General features: G+C 28.7%; 1 protein-coding gene across 1 annotated transcript in view; it reads left to right on the forward strand.

Moving 5' to 3' along the window:
- LOC111029991 overlaps positions 1-15,464 on the forward strand; it is a 48,341-nt gene extending 32,877 nt beyond the window's left edge. Inside the window, exon 6 of the mRNA XM_022309271.1 lies at positions 14,947-15,464. Coding sequence (XP_022164963.1) covers positions 14,947-15,029 — 83 coding nt within the window. The 3' untranslated portion in view covers positions 15,030-15,464. The remainder of the gene's footprint in view (positions 1-14,946) is intronic.
- The last annotated feature ends 6,473 nt before the right edge of the window (positions 15,465-21,937 follow it).

The following is a 21,937-nucleotide window of genomic DNA, read 5'->3' on the forward strand; positions in this document are numbered from 1 at the left end:
CACACACACACACACACACACACACACACACACACACACACATACACCTGCGTGCGTGTGCCACGTGCGCGTTGCAGCCATCTCGTCAGAGGACCATCGGCCGACGACGCTGCGAATAAAAACTCGTCGACGACGACGACGTTGTATAAATTCGATTACCGGCGTGTTTTCATTATCGTTTCGATAATGCGATTTTACAGATAATAATTACAGCAGTAACGAAATAAACGCGAGCGGCCGGCTTTCATGCCGACGGACGGACGACGTAATTTTATCGTTGTAGTATAATACACTGCACCTACGCCCTCGCCGGTCGCCGCAAAAGTACTGCAAAATATGTAATAATAATAATAATAATAATAAAAATAATAATAATAAATAATAATAATACGCACCTATATATTTATTGTTGGGCGAGAGGCGCGGCGCTCGAGTCTCTCAGACATTTTTCTCGAAAGTGTATGCAAATTGGATATTCGACACGAAAATCGCAAAAATGACGTGCGCACGTTTTCCTCAACCGCGGCGCGTCGTGTGTATATAAATATATATATAATATATATATATACATACAATATATATATATAAACCTACCTATGTATATCTGCGTGTAATATATTTGCAAGTATTATCATAATGCGGTCGTCGCGCGCGTCTACCGGAGTACCACCGACACGCCTTATATTTATATAATATTATCGAACTGTCTTAGCACTGTCGAAACGATTTGTGAATTTAAATAACTAATTTGCAAAATAGTTGTGTGGTAATTTGGATTTCGGAGAGGAACATTTCGATAACGCCGCGCGGCTCTCAGACGTTGCAGGCGCCTCGCGTATATTATTATAATAACCGGCCTGCCGTGCGCGTCTCGTACGTGCGCAAAAATCGTTCGAGTTTACACGGGGCACAGTGGTAATCCCATTTGACGATCGGTAAGGAATTTTCATAGAACGTACACCATGATGACATTATACATTGTATACTAATAGTTGTGTTACAGTATATTATACTTTTCTTCCTCTCCGTTGGCACATTAAACCTTTTTTTTTTTTTACATTATATAATTCGCAAGACAACATTATTATTATTATTATTTCCCTTCTTCCACCGGTCGCCGGGCGCGGCGCGTCGTCTAACAAATGCGATCGGTTATTTCAAACAGTTTAATTTTTCATTTCTTTTTATCTTTTCTTACTACTTCAATATTCAATTCGATCTTTTATCTCATTTTTTTTTTTTTTTGTTACAATTTACACGCTCTTTCTCTCTTTATCGATTTTTGTGCGTAACCAATGACTTTGAATATTGTAATTGAATGTAGGTACTTTACTCTTTACTTTTTACAATCTCTTTGTATAAATATAATATAGGTACCTAGTGGCCAGTGTATAAGTAGTATATTACACTTATATATTTTGATCGTATAATATACCATCTCAAAAAAAGTTTCCTTTGCTTCACGTCGTCGAATTCCTAAAATCGATTAAAAACTTGGCCTATACTCGGTGATTACTTTTCGATAAAAATGAAAATGTTTTTGATTAAAATTATACGACCGTGTTTTTAATATTATATACCTACAAAAAGGAAACTTCAGGTTGTTTTAAATCAAGTCTAAAGTTAAGTTTACATAATTAGTAAACCTGCAGATGCCGAAATGTTTTATGTATTTAATGGGTACGATTAGCAATAAAAAGCAATACGCTTCAGTTACAAATACAGGTAAATCAACCGAATTTCTTCAATTACCGAACATCTAAAGTTTTCGACGTGAGGAGTAAAATTATATTAAACACGCGTATATATTAAAAGACAAAGCGCTGTTAGCATAAATATTAATCTAAACGGAAGTCGCGGTTTAATATTGCAATATTATATCTATACGTGCGATACTACCTGTCTGCAGCAGTAAGTATAAGTTCTCAAAACATTGTTTGTCGGTATTAAATACAACGTAGTTGACGTTCCTTTGAGGTTTCGTACGCGTATAATTGAACAAAAAAAAAACTTGAGTTCAATTCCATTAAAATCATATTATATATATGTATACATTGTGTGGGCATAATATATGTATTATTGACTTTTCACCGTCTCGGTTACACACACAAAAGTGCATGATTTGCTGGTTGGTTTCCGTAACGTGCCCTATATATATATATATATATAATATATACCATAATAATATAACAAACCTACACGTCGTCGGTCTATATATTATGTACATAGAACGGTGGCCCGCCGCGGTTTATTCGAGCGCACATACAGACGGACGTTATACGATAATATTATGTACGCACACACAACACACGTATATACGTATATATTACAATAGCAAACAGTCGGCCGTCACTTAAAACTCTCTCTATAGGTATATACGCTGCATATTATGGGCAATATATATAGATTTATACAATATATAAACGCTAAACCGCGGGTCCGTCTATACGCATTGTGCCGTATAGGTATGTACAGCACCTACCCGCTATATTGTGTGTAGGACGTACCGACTAGTTGTTGCTTAGTCGACGACTGTATCGTTTTCGGCGGTCATATGGGGGCCGTTTAATTTCCGGAGACTTACCGGCGCGGCTGCGGGTTTTAGCCCGCGACGTCTATCGAACGCTATATAATATTATATTATATGCGTACACCACATTATACGTACCTACGAGTATAATGCGCGTACGCGGTGTCTTCCTCCCGACAGACGTTACACGCATGCAAACACACACTTGCACACACACGTACATACGTTATATATCGAGAACCACCACGTACCGGCGGCGGCCATTTAAAGACGCGGCCGTAACACAGCGAATTCAAATTACACATTCATCGCGGGCATCAGGGCACGAGTCAGCTGCCGCCGCTCGGCCAGAGGGTCGACACACGTCGATGTTTTATCACAGTTGACCGCGACGACACGGAAAGGTTGGGCGATGGCGCGTACACGGCAAACTCCGCAGCTGAGCTTTCACACGAGTGCGGATATATAACTATACATACTGCAGTATATACGCGGGTTTATTATAAAGGTGTAACGTCGTGTGCAGTATATATATATATGTGTGTGTATAATAAAAAATATATACCTGCTGTACGTAAATTCGTACAGCAGACGAGCCGGTAGTATACATGTAGGTATAGACTGTGGGCATATATAGTAGTCCGCCGGGCGTTGTTTAACGGTATACCGCCGCGGTCATGGCGGGAAGCGTATATATATATATATAATAATATAATAATATAGACGTAGTGTTGCGATGCACGCGTCAAAGCGGTAAAAGTTTCGCATCGGAAGGAACTAAAAATATCACGTTAACGGGTCGTTCGGGGTGGGAGAGTGCATCGTCCCAATGATCGGTGAGAGGGGGGGGGGGTAGAAGGGGTTTGCCGGAAAACGTTTTTCCCTCTTGGGAACGGCCGCCGCGGAAAAACGAATTTTCGGCCAAAAACTTGTTCGACTATAACACACATATAAATATATACTTTATGTTATGTTATTGTGTACAAGTGTGTGAGTGTGTGCGCGTGTAAACCACTATCGCCGTCGGACCGTTGGGCGTTTGTCGCGGGCCGGCGCTCCGTGTGAAAGTTTCCGCTTGACTTGCATGCAATAATTGGTGTGGTGAAAAATGTTGTTCTTTGAAAAAATAATCTTGATAATATGTTACATAATCTTCTATTTTCAAAGTACATAGATATATCTATCACATTACGTCTATAAATAACCAACCATAGCATTATTCGCTGATCATAATATATAGTAGTTTCAGTATCTTAGGTTTTATTTCGTCAACATCTCATACTTCGGGTTGGTTGTTTCGGGTTGGTTGTTTCGGGTTGGTTGTTTCGGGTAGGTGGTGGGTAGCGAGCAATAATCTGATTTCGGTGTAACTCTCCACCAGTGCTTTTGAACCAACTGTGTAAAAGATCATCGCTTATATATACCCTTCCAAATCGTACGCGTATCAGTTCACAGTTGTTTTGTCTGAAAAAAAGCACAGCAGAAAAATCATGGCCGAGTGTAAAGTATAGTAGGATATACTTAGGTAAATAATATTATTATGTTTACCGTGTTAATACTGTTTATGTGGTTAATAATTTCCACACCATTATCGATTGCGATCAACTTTATGACGTCATTATTTAATTAGTGTTCATATCGCCGAAACTCCTGATTCGCACATATTATATTAAACATAATATATACCCATAGTTCAAGCTATAGCTGCAGATTCTCCGGGGAGTCTGTTCACGAGTGAGCGTTACACGGCGATGAGATAAATGATTCATGTTTCACGTTTCCAGCCAACTGTTCATAAAACATTTAAGCACAAGGTTGTAATGACGGCGGTGACACTGATGTCTATAGTAATCAGGGGTTGACGTGGGGGAGGGGTCGCAAAGGAACTCAGTCACTGTACTTGGTTAATATTCTGTCCACACTTACAGCGTCCACTCTTCTAAAGGCGTGCGGCTGCCACGCGGTCAAGCCTTAAGTTGAATCAAAATAATTTCCTCGGTTAAATATAATTATTCATATCCGAAAAGTTTCTATTTTAGTGTTGTAAAGTTATTTTATTAAACATTTTTCATTTTGATAATACTGTTGTGTGTAGTATTTGAATACAATTATACAGAGTACACCTGTCATTAAATTTATTTTATTTTTTTTTTAAATATAGTTATTATTTTTTTATATTGTATTGTATTTATACAGTTTTATTACAAATACATATTTTTTACTTGAGATTAAATATATTGCTATACAAATATTACGCGGGGTCTACTAATTTACTATTATACCTAGTCACGTCAATGTAATAAAATGATAAAATTTTAGTCCATAATAATGAAATAATAACACGCACGAGGAAGCTCAAAATAGTAGGCATAGACGATGAAGATCACTGTAGGCACCTACTCTTTGCCATTTAAATGGGCCTGATAATAATTGCAACGAGCTTTGTTTTTTGCTCAACTCCTCCTCGAAATAACTATATATAATACACGCCACACCCGAACACACTATAGAGTTAATGAATCGTACGATGACTTATTATTTTTCCTTCAATTATATACTTTCGTTTCGATTCCGACCAAAATAATGATTGAAAAATATTGGTTTTGCTGAAGATAATATTATTAGGACAAATCGTATATTGTTGAATGGTTCAATTATTTGTTCTGTAAAATGTACTACTAGTAGGTGAAATACACCTGGTGTATATTCGATCTATTATGATCATAATATATTTTGTTTTTAACCTTTTACAGAAAAGATGAAAAAAAAATCCACAGATTCTATGATGATACTTATAATATTATAATGTATAAGTTGGTTGTGTATGTATTCTGGGAAAAATATTTTTTATTTTGCATTGTCGGAAAAAAAGTGCTGGAAAATATTATACCTTTATGCTCACTAAGGGTACAATAAATCATCAATATATGGTAGAATACGGTCAAAGCAATAGTGGTAATTAATATATTATTATTTTCCCCACAATATTTGCTGTATTAAAAACTGCTGAGTATTTTATATTCTGGTAAATCTAAATTACCACAATAGTTCGGGACTGTGAGCCTGTGCAAATTGACTAATTGTTTAACTTGTTGAGCTAAAATAAAAAAATGTAAATATACCTACATATTAAAATCATAATTTACTTTTCTTCTTGTTAACTTGCAATATGGATACTTACAATCTACGTCAAAGCACAAAGAGCAAATTATACAAAAGTATTTACATAAAATCAAAAATACAAAGGCCAAAAATTGATAGAACTATACAAGCAGCAATAATTATTTATTTAGGTTAGTTAAAAATTTAGAATTAATTGAGATTTTTTAGATATCATTATACGAATGTCTCTTTGAACGTTTAACTGACAGTGTATTTGTTAAGAGAATTCAAATAAATATATTTGGGTGACATTTTGTTTTTCAATAGAAATGTATAACAAATTATAGTTATATACGTTATTTTTATTCCTATTTCATCTAGAAATATTATTAAAAATAAAAGTATAAAATTTTTAATAATAATTCTGGTTATTATTTTCATTATTTATAAAAAAATAATTTAAATTTATAAATATGATTTATATTAGAAAAAAATAAGCTCAAATAGAATATAAAATGAATGATTTGATTAGTGACATTATATAAGAAAATAAAATAATTGAACTCGTTAAGTTACTTTTTAAAAAAAGGTACTTGTTTTGTTTTTTGTAATTTATTTAAAAATAACTAACTTTTTAACTCGTTAATGCTTAACGTTGCTATTACCACTATGCATCAAACATCATGTGGAATGTGTTTCCAATAATTGTAAATCAATATAGCAGCTATATTCTAGCTATTAACATATGATGTACCTCACATATAATGTAAAAAATGTGTAAAACCATTTAGTAGCTCACTACTCGTACACTGGCGTCTCGCACACAGCATGTAGACACAATAACCCAATTTAAAAAATAATGATTACTAATTAGTAATTACTTTTTTTGTGTTAAAAATAATCATTAATTTGTAACCGAAACTTAGCAGAGTTCAAATAATTATTTAATATTAATGTCACCGGCTTTATTTAATTTTTTAATACAAAACATACACAAACATTTTAAATGGATGATGCAGGTTAATAAGGATAATGAATCCTCTTTCTGTGCATTACTTACAATCATCATGTACAGGATTCACGATGCTTATATTTTTAATACTGTTGTAAGTTTACAACAACACATCCCTAATATTTTTACCTACATTTTTTGCTACTTTAAGTATTAGTTGGCTCCGTGTTCATGAAATTTATTTGATGTTTTGGTATTTAGTTTTGAAATTATTTTAATGTTCAACTATTAACTAGTTAATTTTCGTCACCGTTCTTGAATAAAAGAGTAAAAAAAATGACTAATATAGACGCGTGTTGTACAGCACCACAACTAAGTTTTGTGTGGCTCCGCGATGTGAACACTGAACAAATGATTAGCTTGTAACTTGTAAGTAATAACTAATAATATTTTATAAAATATCATGTAAATTTATGTTAATCGACATGAATGTATTAAATATTTAAACTAGATACACTAGTAGGTGTACTACATTGAATGTATATAAGAGATAAGTCAAAAATATTATAGCTATGTAACGATTTGTATTTGGTTGTGAGTTGTGACTTTAGAGACAAATTATTATTCTTGGAAACATAATATTTTATGATGTTTTAAATTTGTTTATACTGCACAATCTGTTCTTAACCACATTAAGTTAATATGTATGCAAAGAAGGTTCTAGAATAGAAAAAATCCTCCTATCAGTCCTGTCTTCCCATAGGAGGATTACTTTATATTTGTCTCTGTTCTGGATGGTCTGTAGTGTACTTGCTTTAAATATATATTTACACATGTCCAAGTGTTTCACTATTTCACAATAATGAAAGTGTCACATATCAAATTATTTTACCGGTAAATCTACCATAATAAATATTTACACATCAAATAAGGTATACCAAATAAATAACAACTTTTAAAACTTAAAAAAATAACCTAAAGGCTAAAAGATATAACACAATCCACTTATGACAAATTAAATCAAAGTTATGTATAAGAATGTAAACATGAAATATCATATAATAAATATATAATTATCTTGAAAACTTAACTATTCATTCATTAATCACTGAATAAAACCATCCACATTTCTTTTTAAAAGTAGGTACGATAATCAAAATATTAAAATAATATTTACCTTTAAGTACTGTATTATAGGCATATAAATTATTTTTAGGTCATGTCACAAAATATTACAGCTTAACAGTTAATGAAAATAAAATAAATACATTTTTACCGAAATACAAGGATAGATTACGAACAAAGTTAACTATTTAAGTTATTATACAGATGGCTAGTGATGTTAAAACTTCAGACTGTCAGAAATTGCACGAACTAAATTACCAAACAAGTTATAGACAATTTTCTTAAATGTTCAAATAAATTGTAATGTAACATACATTGCAACGATGGATCTATCTTTTATGCTATTCTGTTAAATTGAAAATTAAGAATCATCATAAGTTTTATTTAAAAAATATTTGATATAAAAAGGTTAAGTTAGGTGTATGTTAAACTAGATTATATTAAGGTTTTATTTTGGATTAGCTATTATTTTTAGATTATTTTAAGTGTTCAGAAATTTTCTACAACATTTTTAAATCTAACATCATTACAGCAGAATGTAAGACGGTAATCACGAAGAATTATTTTTAAATTGAGCAAATATATATAAGAGAGATACGACCAATATAATATGCATAGGCTAAACAAGTGCTCACAAAAATAAATATTCTGAAAAATACAACAATTAAAGTAATTTCAATGTCATGGAGATGTTATATTTATACGAACATAGTGAAAAGGAGAAGATTTCCAACTCGATTAAATAATAACTAGTAATCAAAAGTAAAATTATTTTTTATATTTTTTTTAGTTTTTATAACACCAATAACTTAGAAAAAATAATTTCAATAGATAATAATAATATTATCACTATTTATTACCAGCTATATGCCTATATGGTAGCTATATACGGTATACGCTTAAACATCACAAATAATTAAATCGAAAAACAATCACACTTAGTTTAGAATTAGCTGAAATAAAATTGAAAGTACCTATTACAAAAAAATAAAATATTTTTTTCTACTGATTTCGTCGACTGTTGAACTTTGTTTTTGTTATCATACTGGACACCATGGCTCTCGATCCGGAATAACCAATTTTTAATCATTACAACAAAATAAGGCTTAAATAATAATATAGTAAACAATGAAATCTAATACTACGTCCAACGTAGTCTTTCATCCGATAGGTACCTTTATTTTTTTAACTCAAATATTTCAGCCCCCCAACCCCCTCGGAGTTCGACAGGTGGTGGTGCTACGATAGTTGAGGCATTGATGTTGGACACACGCCGCGCCGTTAAATATAGTTTTGAACGTTTCTTTTTATTTTATACATATAATATACTATTGCCACGAAAGTTTTTCGTTTTTTACATTAAATAATGTATATAATATATATAAGTATATAGGTATTGTATATATATATTTTTTAATATTAATGGCCTTGTTCGAAGTTGGAAACTTTTTCTGAGTGTACAATTGGGTCAGCGCAAAGTATCACGTCAAAGGAACCGACCGCATGAGAACGGTACACATCAAAGGCTTTCATTACTCTTCACTTTACCCAATTATTATACATACGTATATACACTATAAACATAGGTATACTTTATATATAAAGTATATACTATATACTATGTATATTATATATATATAGGTATATGAGATTTTTGAATTCAAATTGTTTACTGTGGTGAAGACGTTATTGATTTCGTGTCCATTGTTCTTATGCCGAGTACAGGAATTACGCACCCTCAAGAATGTGTAAAGTAGTTTCAGAATATTTTTTTTAAAGTAGTTTTTCACTCAATACGTCTACTTTTTTTTCTATTACATTTACTGCTATAACGATCCGTTGATCCGGAATTTGTGTGTACGAAATGTTTTTAACATTAACGTATTTTATTGAAACTTCTAAAAAAAAAAGATAATTTGGTTAAGTGTACCTTTTGTTTTGTTTGTATACTTATATATTTACTGCGTAAGATAAACATGAACATTTAATCGAAAATGTATTACATTTTATGTAACTAAAATAGTTTCAATTTCGTTAATAACTGACAATTCAGCTAAAGTTGTAATATTATAATGGTTCTTGTATATATTCGAATTTAGTGAAAACAATACTAAATACCCTGCATAGTTCAAAAACATCGCAGACTAGAGTAATTGCGGATTAAAATTAACTCGTTCAATTTTACAGTTGAAAAAATCTTTGCTAATATTATATTTAATTGATAAAAACAGTTTTGTTCAAAATAAATTTTAAAAAAAACAAATTTTTTTTTTTCTTTACTTCGTAAAATACTACGTCGATCCACCAAATTTAATTTAAGTTTAAATGTTCAACCCTCAATTCCTTGATTATTTCAAAAATAATTTCGATGGTTTTTATTGTAAATAGAAAAATGGTACCTTAATTGTAGCGATTTGGTTATGAAAAACTTAATCAACATGGAACTTAAATTGATAAATTGTCGTATTCGACGTTTGGTCCTCAGCCACTTGCGTAATAATGTTGAACATATTTGTGAATGACCTTTTTGTATATTCCGAGAAAATTTGGTAACTTGATCTATTTGTTTTTTTAAAGTTTTATGATATAAGTATTATGTCTTTCTCTTGCGAAATTCATAAATTCCATACTGCTCTGGATATTTTAAGATCCTCTAAGTGTCTACCTGACTACCTGTTTAGGGAAATTTATAATTTAAATAAGTTATAATACAAATACAAATACTTATTAGGTAGGTAGCTAATTAGTTATATATTGTGCCAACTCTAACTAACTATACACTGACTGCAGCATACACGATACGTCGATATCAACACAACGGTAATCAATGTAAATTATTCACTATTTTATTATTTTTCAACACAGATACTATAGTTTAATTTTGGGATTAAAGAGTTGCGATTTGCGAATTTAATAACAATATAAATATAATACAACAAATGCATAGAATTTAATTTAGTTTCATTTGGGCAAAAAAAAAAAAAAAATAATGCCGTTATATTATAATAGTAATTACTTTTAATCATAAATATTTAATTTTTTTTGGCTATTACATATAGGTACCACAAAATACAAATACTTTATTATTATAATATGACGACGTTGGGAGTTGTTTTTATTAAAATCGATATTTCGATGAATTCTGGCATGTAATTCTATCATTATTAATATAATAATAAGTGCTTACAAGTAACAAACTTCACCGTGAGCGTAATCGGGAGAGCAGTTTTTATCCCATCTATTTGTATTTGTGTTTATATTGTTATTATTATTATTCTTTAGATTTGGCCCAAACTTAAATATATATTTTTTCGGTTATTTTTGTTCTTTTTCTTTGCTAATATTTGTATTTGTTATCGTATCATTATATACACAAAATTTCATAAATAACGCGTGTAATAATATTTGCTCACCATCTCATTTTAAAAACTTATAATAGCTGGATTTATTAACTCTGACGTAAATGCGTCATATTATGTTTGTTCTACAGGAATATACAAGATAGGTGTAGGGGTATCATGATAAATTATTTAATTTAAAATGAAACCAAGGAAGTCGAACTGCTGCAGTATAGTACGTGTCGAGTGTAACTCACAATTGAGTAGGTTACTGTAATGGATGTATTAAATTTGAATTCAATGATAAATCATTGTATGCGAAAAACGATTCTGTGCAGAGACGGTCTGTCGACTGTCGGCCTAATGTCTGTATGCCTATTACCTATGTCTAAGGGCATTTTAATATTTTATCGTACACCTAAATTGATATTGTAGTAATATACAGTAGGTTATCGAACTAATGATCATAGAAAACAATTCAAATTGTATTGTGACAATTACTATAATATTATTTCATATAATATAGGTACTACCTAGATGTTATATGTACAATGTACATATTATATATTATATAAATAAATTAAGTATAAACTTTTAAGTCAATACTGGCATACCTATAGTAGTATAGTAGAACGGTGTGAATATGTTTATAGGATAGTTAACTTAAATAACTTAAGTTAATAAGTATTTGGTAAATAAGAATAAAAGTAGTGAGCAAAAGTTTTAAATCCTTGCGAATAATATTTTTTTAATTGCGATAAAAAACTAACATATTTATTTATCCAATTCCGTCAAAACTGAACTTTTTTTTAAAAAATATGCGAATTAATTTTTAGGTTTTTAGATTTTTTATAAAAATAAACTATTAACGATGAAAATTGTATTCAATTTTCAATCCACAGCTATTAAAATATAAAATGTTATAAATTATTAACTACTAAATAATTCGCAAATTTTTGTGAATATGACGATTATTGACGAATGTCGTTAAAATTTGAACTTAAACATTTATAAATTAAAATACTGTGCTACTCGTATAATGTATAATCAAAATTTTTTAAAATGCAATAAGTTCAACTTAAGAAGGAGCTTTTTTTAAATTTCTAACCTTTTTTACTAAGCATAAAAAGAATTATCAACACCAAACATTTATAGAAAAAAAAACGAAGTCATTTGAAATGCTTTTATAAATATAATGCGAAGCAAGTCGAAGCATATTTTCGTTTTTCTTTTTGTCCGAGCTCAGCGCAGCGAGCGAGTGGCCAAACGGGCATCACTGTCTAGATTTATAAAGTCCAGATATATACCTACATTCCATAATGTACATTCCAGATATGTAGAATCCGGGTTTATACTGTACAGAATTATAAATTCTAGGTTTATAAGTGGACCCCATATAGCAGACACAAAATAACACACATTATAATTGTGAAATAAATTCGTTCATCGTATCACTCAGAGTTTTAATAAGTACATCTAATAAACCTCGAACTCATTTATAGATTGAATAACATTATAGTCTTGATTCAATCATAAAATAACTAAAACACCGAAACTTGCATACGCCTACTACATTTTGAGTTCAGACTTTGTTCAATGTTTGAAATATAATATTCAATATATTCCCGAAGACTATATTATTATACCAATATTACCGTGTGACTTCCAATTAAAATTATATGTCACCGGCGTGTTGATGATCGTATAATTGCACTCGGTAAATTAATATTCAATGAACATCTGTTGTTTTACCGTTTTGCGGTCATTTTCAAATGTTTTTGCAATACAAGCTCTTTAAGTAGTAAAAGTAATTCTGTTGGTTGATTAATGCGTGTAAAACGACAAAAAAGTTTATTCTGTTGCTGACCCACTTGGTTCTTTACAGAGAGTTTTCATTACATCTCTAAAAAAAAACACGTCGTCGTATGTCCGTGTCTTTACGCTCTGCCTTTTTAATTTACATTAGAAATTAAATTTGTTTTGAACAAAACTTTTTTTTCTCCAAAGAATGAGTTGACTGGAATGCACACTCATTATTTTCATGATAAAAGTGAAAGGGTGAACAATGAATTCATCTAGTGTCCCCACCTACATTCGCCACTAATTATACCATTATACTTCTAGGAGTGTTTAAGGCAGTCGACCTTTCCAAAAGATATTAGTAAAGTTTTGTCGTGTTTTAACGAAAGAGTTGCTAGTTCAATATTGTTAATTTTAAAACGAAGCAAACTCATATAAGAACATTAATGTATATATGTGTGTCATCAAGAGTAATGTCTTGATGGCTCATTTTTTGTTTGGAATTTAGATGAAACAAATTATTATTAGGTATTTTTAAATCAGTAATAAATTAGGCAAATTATTAGTTCTCAATTAGTAATATATATTATAATATTAATATATATAATATATATATAAATGAATACATTTTTTTGGTTGTTCTAAAATAAAAACATCTTTCAGCCTTCCATTTTTTTTATAGTGATAATTATAATATAGTCGACTAAGTGATGCATAAATTATTTCGAAGGAATTAACACTTAAACGTAATAATTATATTTATAATGCTGCAATAAGTTATTAAATGAAAATTCTCTTTTTTAATTTAATTTTTTTGCTCAAAGTTATTATGGCACTTTCATTATTATAATAAACAAATAAATAAATAAATAACTATAACATTGAATCATAATATTTTTTATTTGATTTTCAGACTATATTTTAAAAATAAAATGAAAATATTAGAATACTTATACATTGGTTGATTTCATCTGGTTATTTCGATAACTTTTTACTCATAATAACTTATAATAAGTAGGTACCTATTGTAATACAATGTTATTTGTCGTTGTCGATTGAGCATATAAATATATTATAATTAATTTTATTGAATCTACCCAAATATAAGCTATAGTTACAATATTTTTATTGTAAATTATATTATGTAAAAGTTATTAAATATTGGTGTAATATTATTTGAGTGAGTTAAAATTACCAACAGTCGAGATTTAAATTTTAATCAAATAAATTACAATTATTACTTTTTAAATTTTTTTAAATAATAATTAATAGACATCTGTTATCAAAAGCTTATGGTGCAAATTAAATTTGCATTTAAACATAAAACATTAAAACAAATGATATAAAAAATAGGTACAAGGTACATATTATTTATAATTGAATTCATAGCCTGGCAATACAGCTGATATACCTATAAAAAAGAAAATACTATAAAAATAGTTAAACGTTTGCCAATTCTTACGATATAAAAATACTAATACGAACTCGAAAATATTATTATTTTGCGGTTATTAGTTCAAACATTTTTTCTGAAAAATGATTTCGGTGTCTACTCAGGGAGTACTGTGAATGTTTAGTGACATGTTATTTACGTAATAAAATATCGTGTATACTAAGATAGTTCCACCGCAACAGAAAATAATTTATTTGAATATCATAACTTATATGAAGTTCTTGAAAAGTCCCTACAATTTGAATCATGTTTATTTATTACTGTTGAGAGATTTATAAATTGTTATGTTATTATTTGTTTTAATACAACTAGTTACTAAAATATACATTTTTAAAGAGTAAAAACTATTGCTCTAACTAATTTTCAACTTCCAACAGATGTCCTTATCGATTAAGCGTCATGATAATCATACTATATAATACTACTATACGATTTATATGTCAATTTAAAACGTAATTTCGAGTTTATTCGGTACAAATATAGTTATAAAAAAATTGCCTAAGTGTAATACACATTTATATAACGGTAAACATTTTTATACCATAGCGGCTATACTTACTTACTACATCAAAATATAAATTCATAATTGTACACAGTTTTATTGTTTATAATATATTTGAAATAATTTATTTTTATTTGTTTTCAGAAAATGCTGCATGGTCAAGAAAATGGTCACAGACGCTAAAATTTACAACTATCGTATGGTTATTTATTGTCATTTCACACTGAAGAAATTCATAATCATATCATTATTGTTTAGTATTCATTGATTCTCATGAGAGTTGCAACGATTTATTACAGTCTCATCTAAATAATTATTACCCGGAAATATACATTACTTATAAATATATAAGACAAATGTAACGACGATGTCGTTAAATTATGTATGCGTAATATGACAAACTTCTTTAATTATTTACAGGTTATACGTACAAAAAATTCAAGTTTGTATATTTAGATAATAAACTCTTTTTTTTCTCTAAGAATTTTAAGTTATCAAAATAAATTCAATGAAACCAATACATTTTAAGTTAACGCAGGATCACTACAGTGCAAATGAAACTTGATTGATATTTTTTTTATGTTCATATACAACAAGACGATAAAAAAATTATAAATTTATAACAATACAATGAAATTTTACTTTTAAACGCACATTTTACATTTGATTTCACGAACATTTTGAATTAATTTAATTTTAAAATTACATTTAATGATATCTTTATCAATTTTTTTGTAGTGATCTTTTTGTCAATATGTTGTTTGTGTTTAAAGGATTCATTATTATTCTCTGAATTGTATTTTTAAATTTTTTTTTGTAATTCACTAAAAGAAAATCGTTTTAAGTTAAATTAAAATATATTTAATTTAAGTTAGTCATAAAATATTTGAAAAAAAACATTCAAAATGAAGATAATAATGCTATGCCTTTAATGTTAAAAAATAAAAACAAAATTAAATACAATTAATCTATACTCGATGTGAACTACCTATAATACCACTTATGTAGATAAAATATAGTAAAAAAATACATTTAATTATAAACACCTTATATTTTATTTATATTATAAAGGTGTATATTAAGAATCACGACTGTTTTAGTTATTTATTTACATTTGCATTAATAATGCGATAATTTATGGCTTCGCTTTTTCCTCAGGTATGGTATGTGAATTTGGTTTTGGTATACTCACCTGAAGAGCACGAGTGCACATGCATATTTTATATGCACGATATCACCAGGTTTTAATGATCAAGATTTATGAACTGAAAGGTGTTAAAAATGTGTGAACTACTAAATCAAAACTTAATGAAACAGTGGACGAGTTCAACAACGCGAACTACATATTTTATGCTATTATATAATATATTTTTGAATAGGTGTATACCTACACGTGTATAAAATACATTTAAGGTATCGACCGGGTTTTTATAATCTATTATGTAGGCAGTGCAAAATAATATAACTTCAGAATAATAGCGATAAATGATAATAATAATTGGCTTTACAGTGAAGTGTGATTTTTTTTCTGTGTGTGAATGCCTGTTGTCCTTACGTACAGAAAACTTTTTTCAATCTTCCACAACTTCGATAGTGTTTCTTATAGCAAATTTTGCAATTTTAAATACTAATCATAACATGAATCACCATTAAAACTAATTTCTTATCCACCTATATTTTTACTAAAAATCGTTTTTCGTGTACAACGACATTACAGTGACCTCCTACTCTGAAATGACGAAGTATTTTCGAAATCTATACTATACTGCAGATACGAGATCTCAGGTTTTTATTTTAAATTTTCAGTAAGATAATATTTTTAAGTTGTAACATCATTTATCTAGAGTAATGATTAATTTATTATAATTGGTATTTAAAGTTCTGTTTGGATGAATGTATAGGACAGAATAAAAATATTAAATCCCTGGTTCCCCTTAAGCTATTATACATTGTTCCAAACTTAAAAGATTAAAATTAATAAACCATCGTCAGATGTAGATTTATACGTATAGTTATTACATTGACATTTTCAGAAAAACAGTCTCTCTGAAGACTCTCTGAGCTATCTCTCACTCTGAGAGTTAAAACGTAGATGTATTGTCAATGAATAATCAAAAAACCTATCGATTTTGCGTAAAAGTGGAAGGTTTGACATTTAAAAAAATATTAAAACGGAATTTTTATAGTTTTCGAAATACTATCATAAAAAAAAATCAGCTACATGAAATTGTAAATTATAATTATTTCTGAAATAAGAGCACAGGCTACATGCCTATACTGTATATTATACACAAATGTCGTAGGTATAAAAAGGATGCGAATCGCCCTAAAATATAGGCAGTATAGGTACATACTTATACAGTTAACCATTTGCGTGTACGCATGTGCATGTGATAGTGATTAAATTTAGTCAGTCCGACAACTCGTTCGATAGACTCCAAATCGATGGTAGTGTTTTGCAAATTAGGTTTCGCATTAATTTGTAAGGTATTTACACCAGAGTGGAGTCGATCGGACGACGAGTTGGTGATGCTCACTTCACTCTACATCTCGAGCAGTACCCATATTACAATTTAGGCGTTTCAATAGCTCGACAAATATATATAGGTAAATCGTAAGTATAGGTACCTATATTATGTACCAAATATGAATGTATATATATATATAGAGCAAAAAAATGTCTTTTCGATATCATTACTACTAGGTATGTACAATGTAATAATAAATAACTATATACTATATAGGTACATGCATCACACATGAACATATTATATACCACACTCAACATGTATACAGTGTGCGCTTGTTATTTCAATGACTGTGCAAATATAATGTAAATATAAAATATATGCCATATATAAATATATAAATATATTATAGTGCACGGTGTTATATTATTACTGCCGGTGGAGTATAATAATATCACATATTGCTTTACCGATTTTTGAATATACCTATTATAATATGAAGCTGCATATTATTACATCATAGTATATCAAAGTATGAACTTGCACTTTGTGGCAAGAATGACATTTAACCACACGGTTTAAGACATATTATTCCTATAAAAATATACATTTAAAGTCATGCACTCGTGCGTTCAACAACATACCTAAACCATATATAAATAAATATTAAAATACAGCATGTATTAAAATATTATAAATTTATACACAACACGCCGCGCCTATATTCGCTGACTTTATATTATGTTTTTGTTTTTATTTTTTCCTATAAACACAATTGCGAATTCATTTATTAAAGTTTTCTAATATAATATTTACTTCATTTCGTACCTGTCTTCTTCCCGTTGTGTCAACATGTCTCATTAAAGACAAATATATAGATACCTAAAAAAAATAAAAAAACTCTTAGGTAAGGTTAGGATAAAATGTAGTGTACAGTAAATTATTAATTAATTAAATTAAGCAAATAATAAATAGTAATATATTTGTGTATGTATACCTAACCTATCACACTAACACTATTAAGTATATCTAAGCTACTTACTCTTATATTATAAATGATAGGTAAAGATCTAATTATTGCAATAAATCAATAATTTGATGTTCAATCTGTTTGAGTGAAAATCGACTTTTCATGAACATAGTGTCATTATATAATTAGTAGATACTATAAGAAAATCATAAACAAGCGAAATAGATATGGGTATAATGTTTATGTTATTTAGATTGGTAGATTACTTATTAATGTTTGAAATTTAAACGTAGCAGATGATATCGATTTAAAATACTACTTTTTTGTTGGTACCTATTTCAAGGTGAAAATTATTGACTTATCAAAAATATATTAAACTGTGATTTTTTTAACACACTACCGTCATTATTTATACACAAATAGAAAATAATTAATTAATTAGAAAAATATTTTGTTTGTACATCTTTGAACACAAATATATAAAATTTTACGATTTTAAAATAGTCTCATAAGTCATATACTTATTTCTGATTACTGAGTTCGTATTAAACGTTTGTTTTCGTTGTCAAATTATGTTGTGATAGGTTTTATAAATAAAATGATATTATTTGATTAAGCATTTATAATTGTTAAAACTGTTCTACAATATGCAGATTAGGTATATGAAATGTTTTTGGTTAGTCATTTAAATTAACCCACAACATTAATAGCAGATAACGATTTGATGAAAACATTTGAAAAAAGAAACCATTTAATTTATTTGTGTAGGTGTGAACCGAACGGCGGGAGTTATTTCCCAGTGACTGATTTCATAATTCAGAAGCCTTAAAAATATTACATAAGGTTCATAGTGTTTAATGTTCATACAGGCATACAGCTATACGCGATATCAAAAACACATAGAAACAAATAACAATACAAATTTCAAAGTGTTGGGACTAATTTAAAGCTATATATTTTATAAGAATTTTACATTTTCAAATTGTATTGCTTTTTATAATCATAACATTTTGATCGAAAAGTTATATAAAAAAAAGATCGAACTTGTAGTGTAAGGTTCTTCATGAGTTTTCCTTCCATCAACTTAAATATATCAAAAAAATACATACAAGACATATTTTTTTTACAAGCTTTTGAAGTTCAATTTTTGGCTAAATTATTACAACTAGAAAATTAATTAACTGTTAAATTTTACTAAAGGTTCTTTATTATTTGTTTTTATATAACAGTTTAGTTATATCGATACCAACAAATGTTGACAAAGATATTATATATAACGAATAATTGTAAATTTTTAGTTATTTTGTTTCAATTCAGAAAATATTAATCGTAGTAGGAACGTGAAATACTTTTTATAAAATGTTATATATTATTCACGATGAAATTTTCAAAATATTTAGACTAATCTTAAGTTATTTATTATATTAAACGTGAGTTTTTTTAAAATTTAATTAAACTAATTATTATATGAAATTATATTATGCTAATTAAAAATTATTAATAATTACCCATTATTGGCTAAGTATATAATATTATATGCGATGTTTGAGGCAAAAATTATTTATCCTATTGTATGACTAATAGAAAAGTGTATAACTAATAATAATATGAATAAATTGTAAAGCATCTTAAGAAACAAAGGCTTACACACCGTCTCTACAGAGAATCATTTTTCCAGTGTAATGATTCATCAACGTATTCAAAATTTACACATCCATTACAGCGACCAACTCAATGATGAGGTATATAATATGAGTATACACTCATAATAGTCATAACAATCTGGCATTTATACAGAATAGTAACTTCCTCGGTCTTTTTTTAGTTCAACCTCCTTGCATGTCTACCTAAAAAAATTACACATATTATAATTATGACAGTTTATAGGATAATCGGTAATAAAGTTATTGTTATTTCCGTTTGTTGGATGACTGGTTGAATGGTTTATATTTTATAACATGCCCCCAACATATTATTTAACTTAACTGTGGCCATTGCAGTAATGATCATCGTTAAGAAATCGAACATTTTATAGCGTTTCTTAAAAATACTCAACTTAAAGTGATTTTACCGCCCAAATGGCTTGAATTAAATTAATAATGATGTAAACGCATTAAAGAAAATCTTTTATCATTAATTCCTAGAATTAAAATTAAAAATAAAGGTTACCCGTTGGAAATTAAAAGTTGATTAGGGTACAATTAAAAGTGAAAATTATATAAGATTATTAAAATATTCAAGAATTTAGAATGTTGTGTATTAAAAAACTCTTTAAACTAAAATTGTTCATTAAGTTTATACTTTTCACTCTTTTCGGAGTAATACACATTAAGAATATTACTTTTAATCTGTAATATCGTAGTAAATTATTTAAAAACAAGATTATTCTGCAACATTGAGTAATTCACAATAAAAATATATTCTTTTGAGTATAACCTCCCGAATTTCCCAGAAGTTTTGAGAAATCAAGAATTTCAGTATATAATAACACAAAGTAACTGTATTAACAAGAACTTGGCTATTTTTGGAGAAATTGTACCCGCTCAGAAAGCTCCTTTCAAATTCTATAATTTACCATTGCTTTCAAATAGTATAAAGAAATCAGCACCACTGCTGTGACTTCCATATCTTAACAATTCGTGAAATGATGTGACATCACTTTTTACATAAATCATGAACAGAATGATAAAGTGATAAAGCCATTCGTTTAAACAAATGTCAGTGCAATATTTTTTTTTGTTTCATCTATTACAATATAACAGATTATAATAAAGCTGTTCTTCACAACTAAAAAAAAATTCTGTTGACATACACCAACTATTCCGTTGTTAATAATTTTGAAATGTTAAAAATGGGCTTTGTAAATCGTATTTTTTTTTGGGGGGGGGGGGTTGGAGTGATGGAGAGTAGATTTCTCTTTAAAGACCTATAAATATTTTTAATACCACAGCTCTCTCCAGATTAATTTTTAAGTATGTCAGACTACATAGTAGGTAGAACATAATTTATATTGGAATTTTCGGATTTATTGTATATAAATTATAAGTATATACTTAACTAAAATTAATTTATAAATGAAATATTAGAATATTAGAAGTAGCTTATTAGTTTACATACAAATTAAATGATGCAGGTGTTATTTAAAATTAAAAATAAGGCAGGTATATTATAAATAACCACACCATGCACATAGCGAGGCAGTTCCATATTTAGTGGTGAAATGCGATGCGGTTTCGTGCTTAAATATTTTGGAGTGAATAATTTTTAAGGAGAGGTATTTTCTATAATAATATATTACTGAATAAACAATTTAATGGGATACTGATGATGTAACGGTAGAATATGTAATTTTTTTGTTATTAATTATTCAATAATTATTTCTTTCTGTAGATTTAAAAAATGTATACCAAATTCAATGATTTTAAAAAACATATGGCCAATCATCTGGTCATCAGCCTATAGTATTTGTAAAAATGAAAATTGGTAGGTATTGACGGCATAATACTTCGCATCATTATTTACATTCGTAAAATCTGAGGTAATAATTGCCACGAAATCATTGTATAAAAAAATCGACACTCTTAACGTTGCTTTTATGCTAATTCTATCATACAGCTTGTATCGACTCCAGCATTAGAATGATGCCTCAAATAAAAGTATAAATATCGAATTATAGAATGTAGATGTACAAATTAAG

The sequence above is a fragment of the Myzus persicae genome, unplaced genomic scaffold (assembly GCF_001856785.1).
Source record: "Myzus persicae strain clone G006 unplaced genomic scaffold, MPER_G0061.0, whole genome shotgun sequence".
NCBI lineage: Eukaryota > Metazoa > Arthropoda > Insecta > Hemiptera > Aphididae > Myzus > Myzus persicae.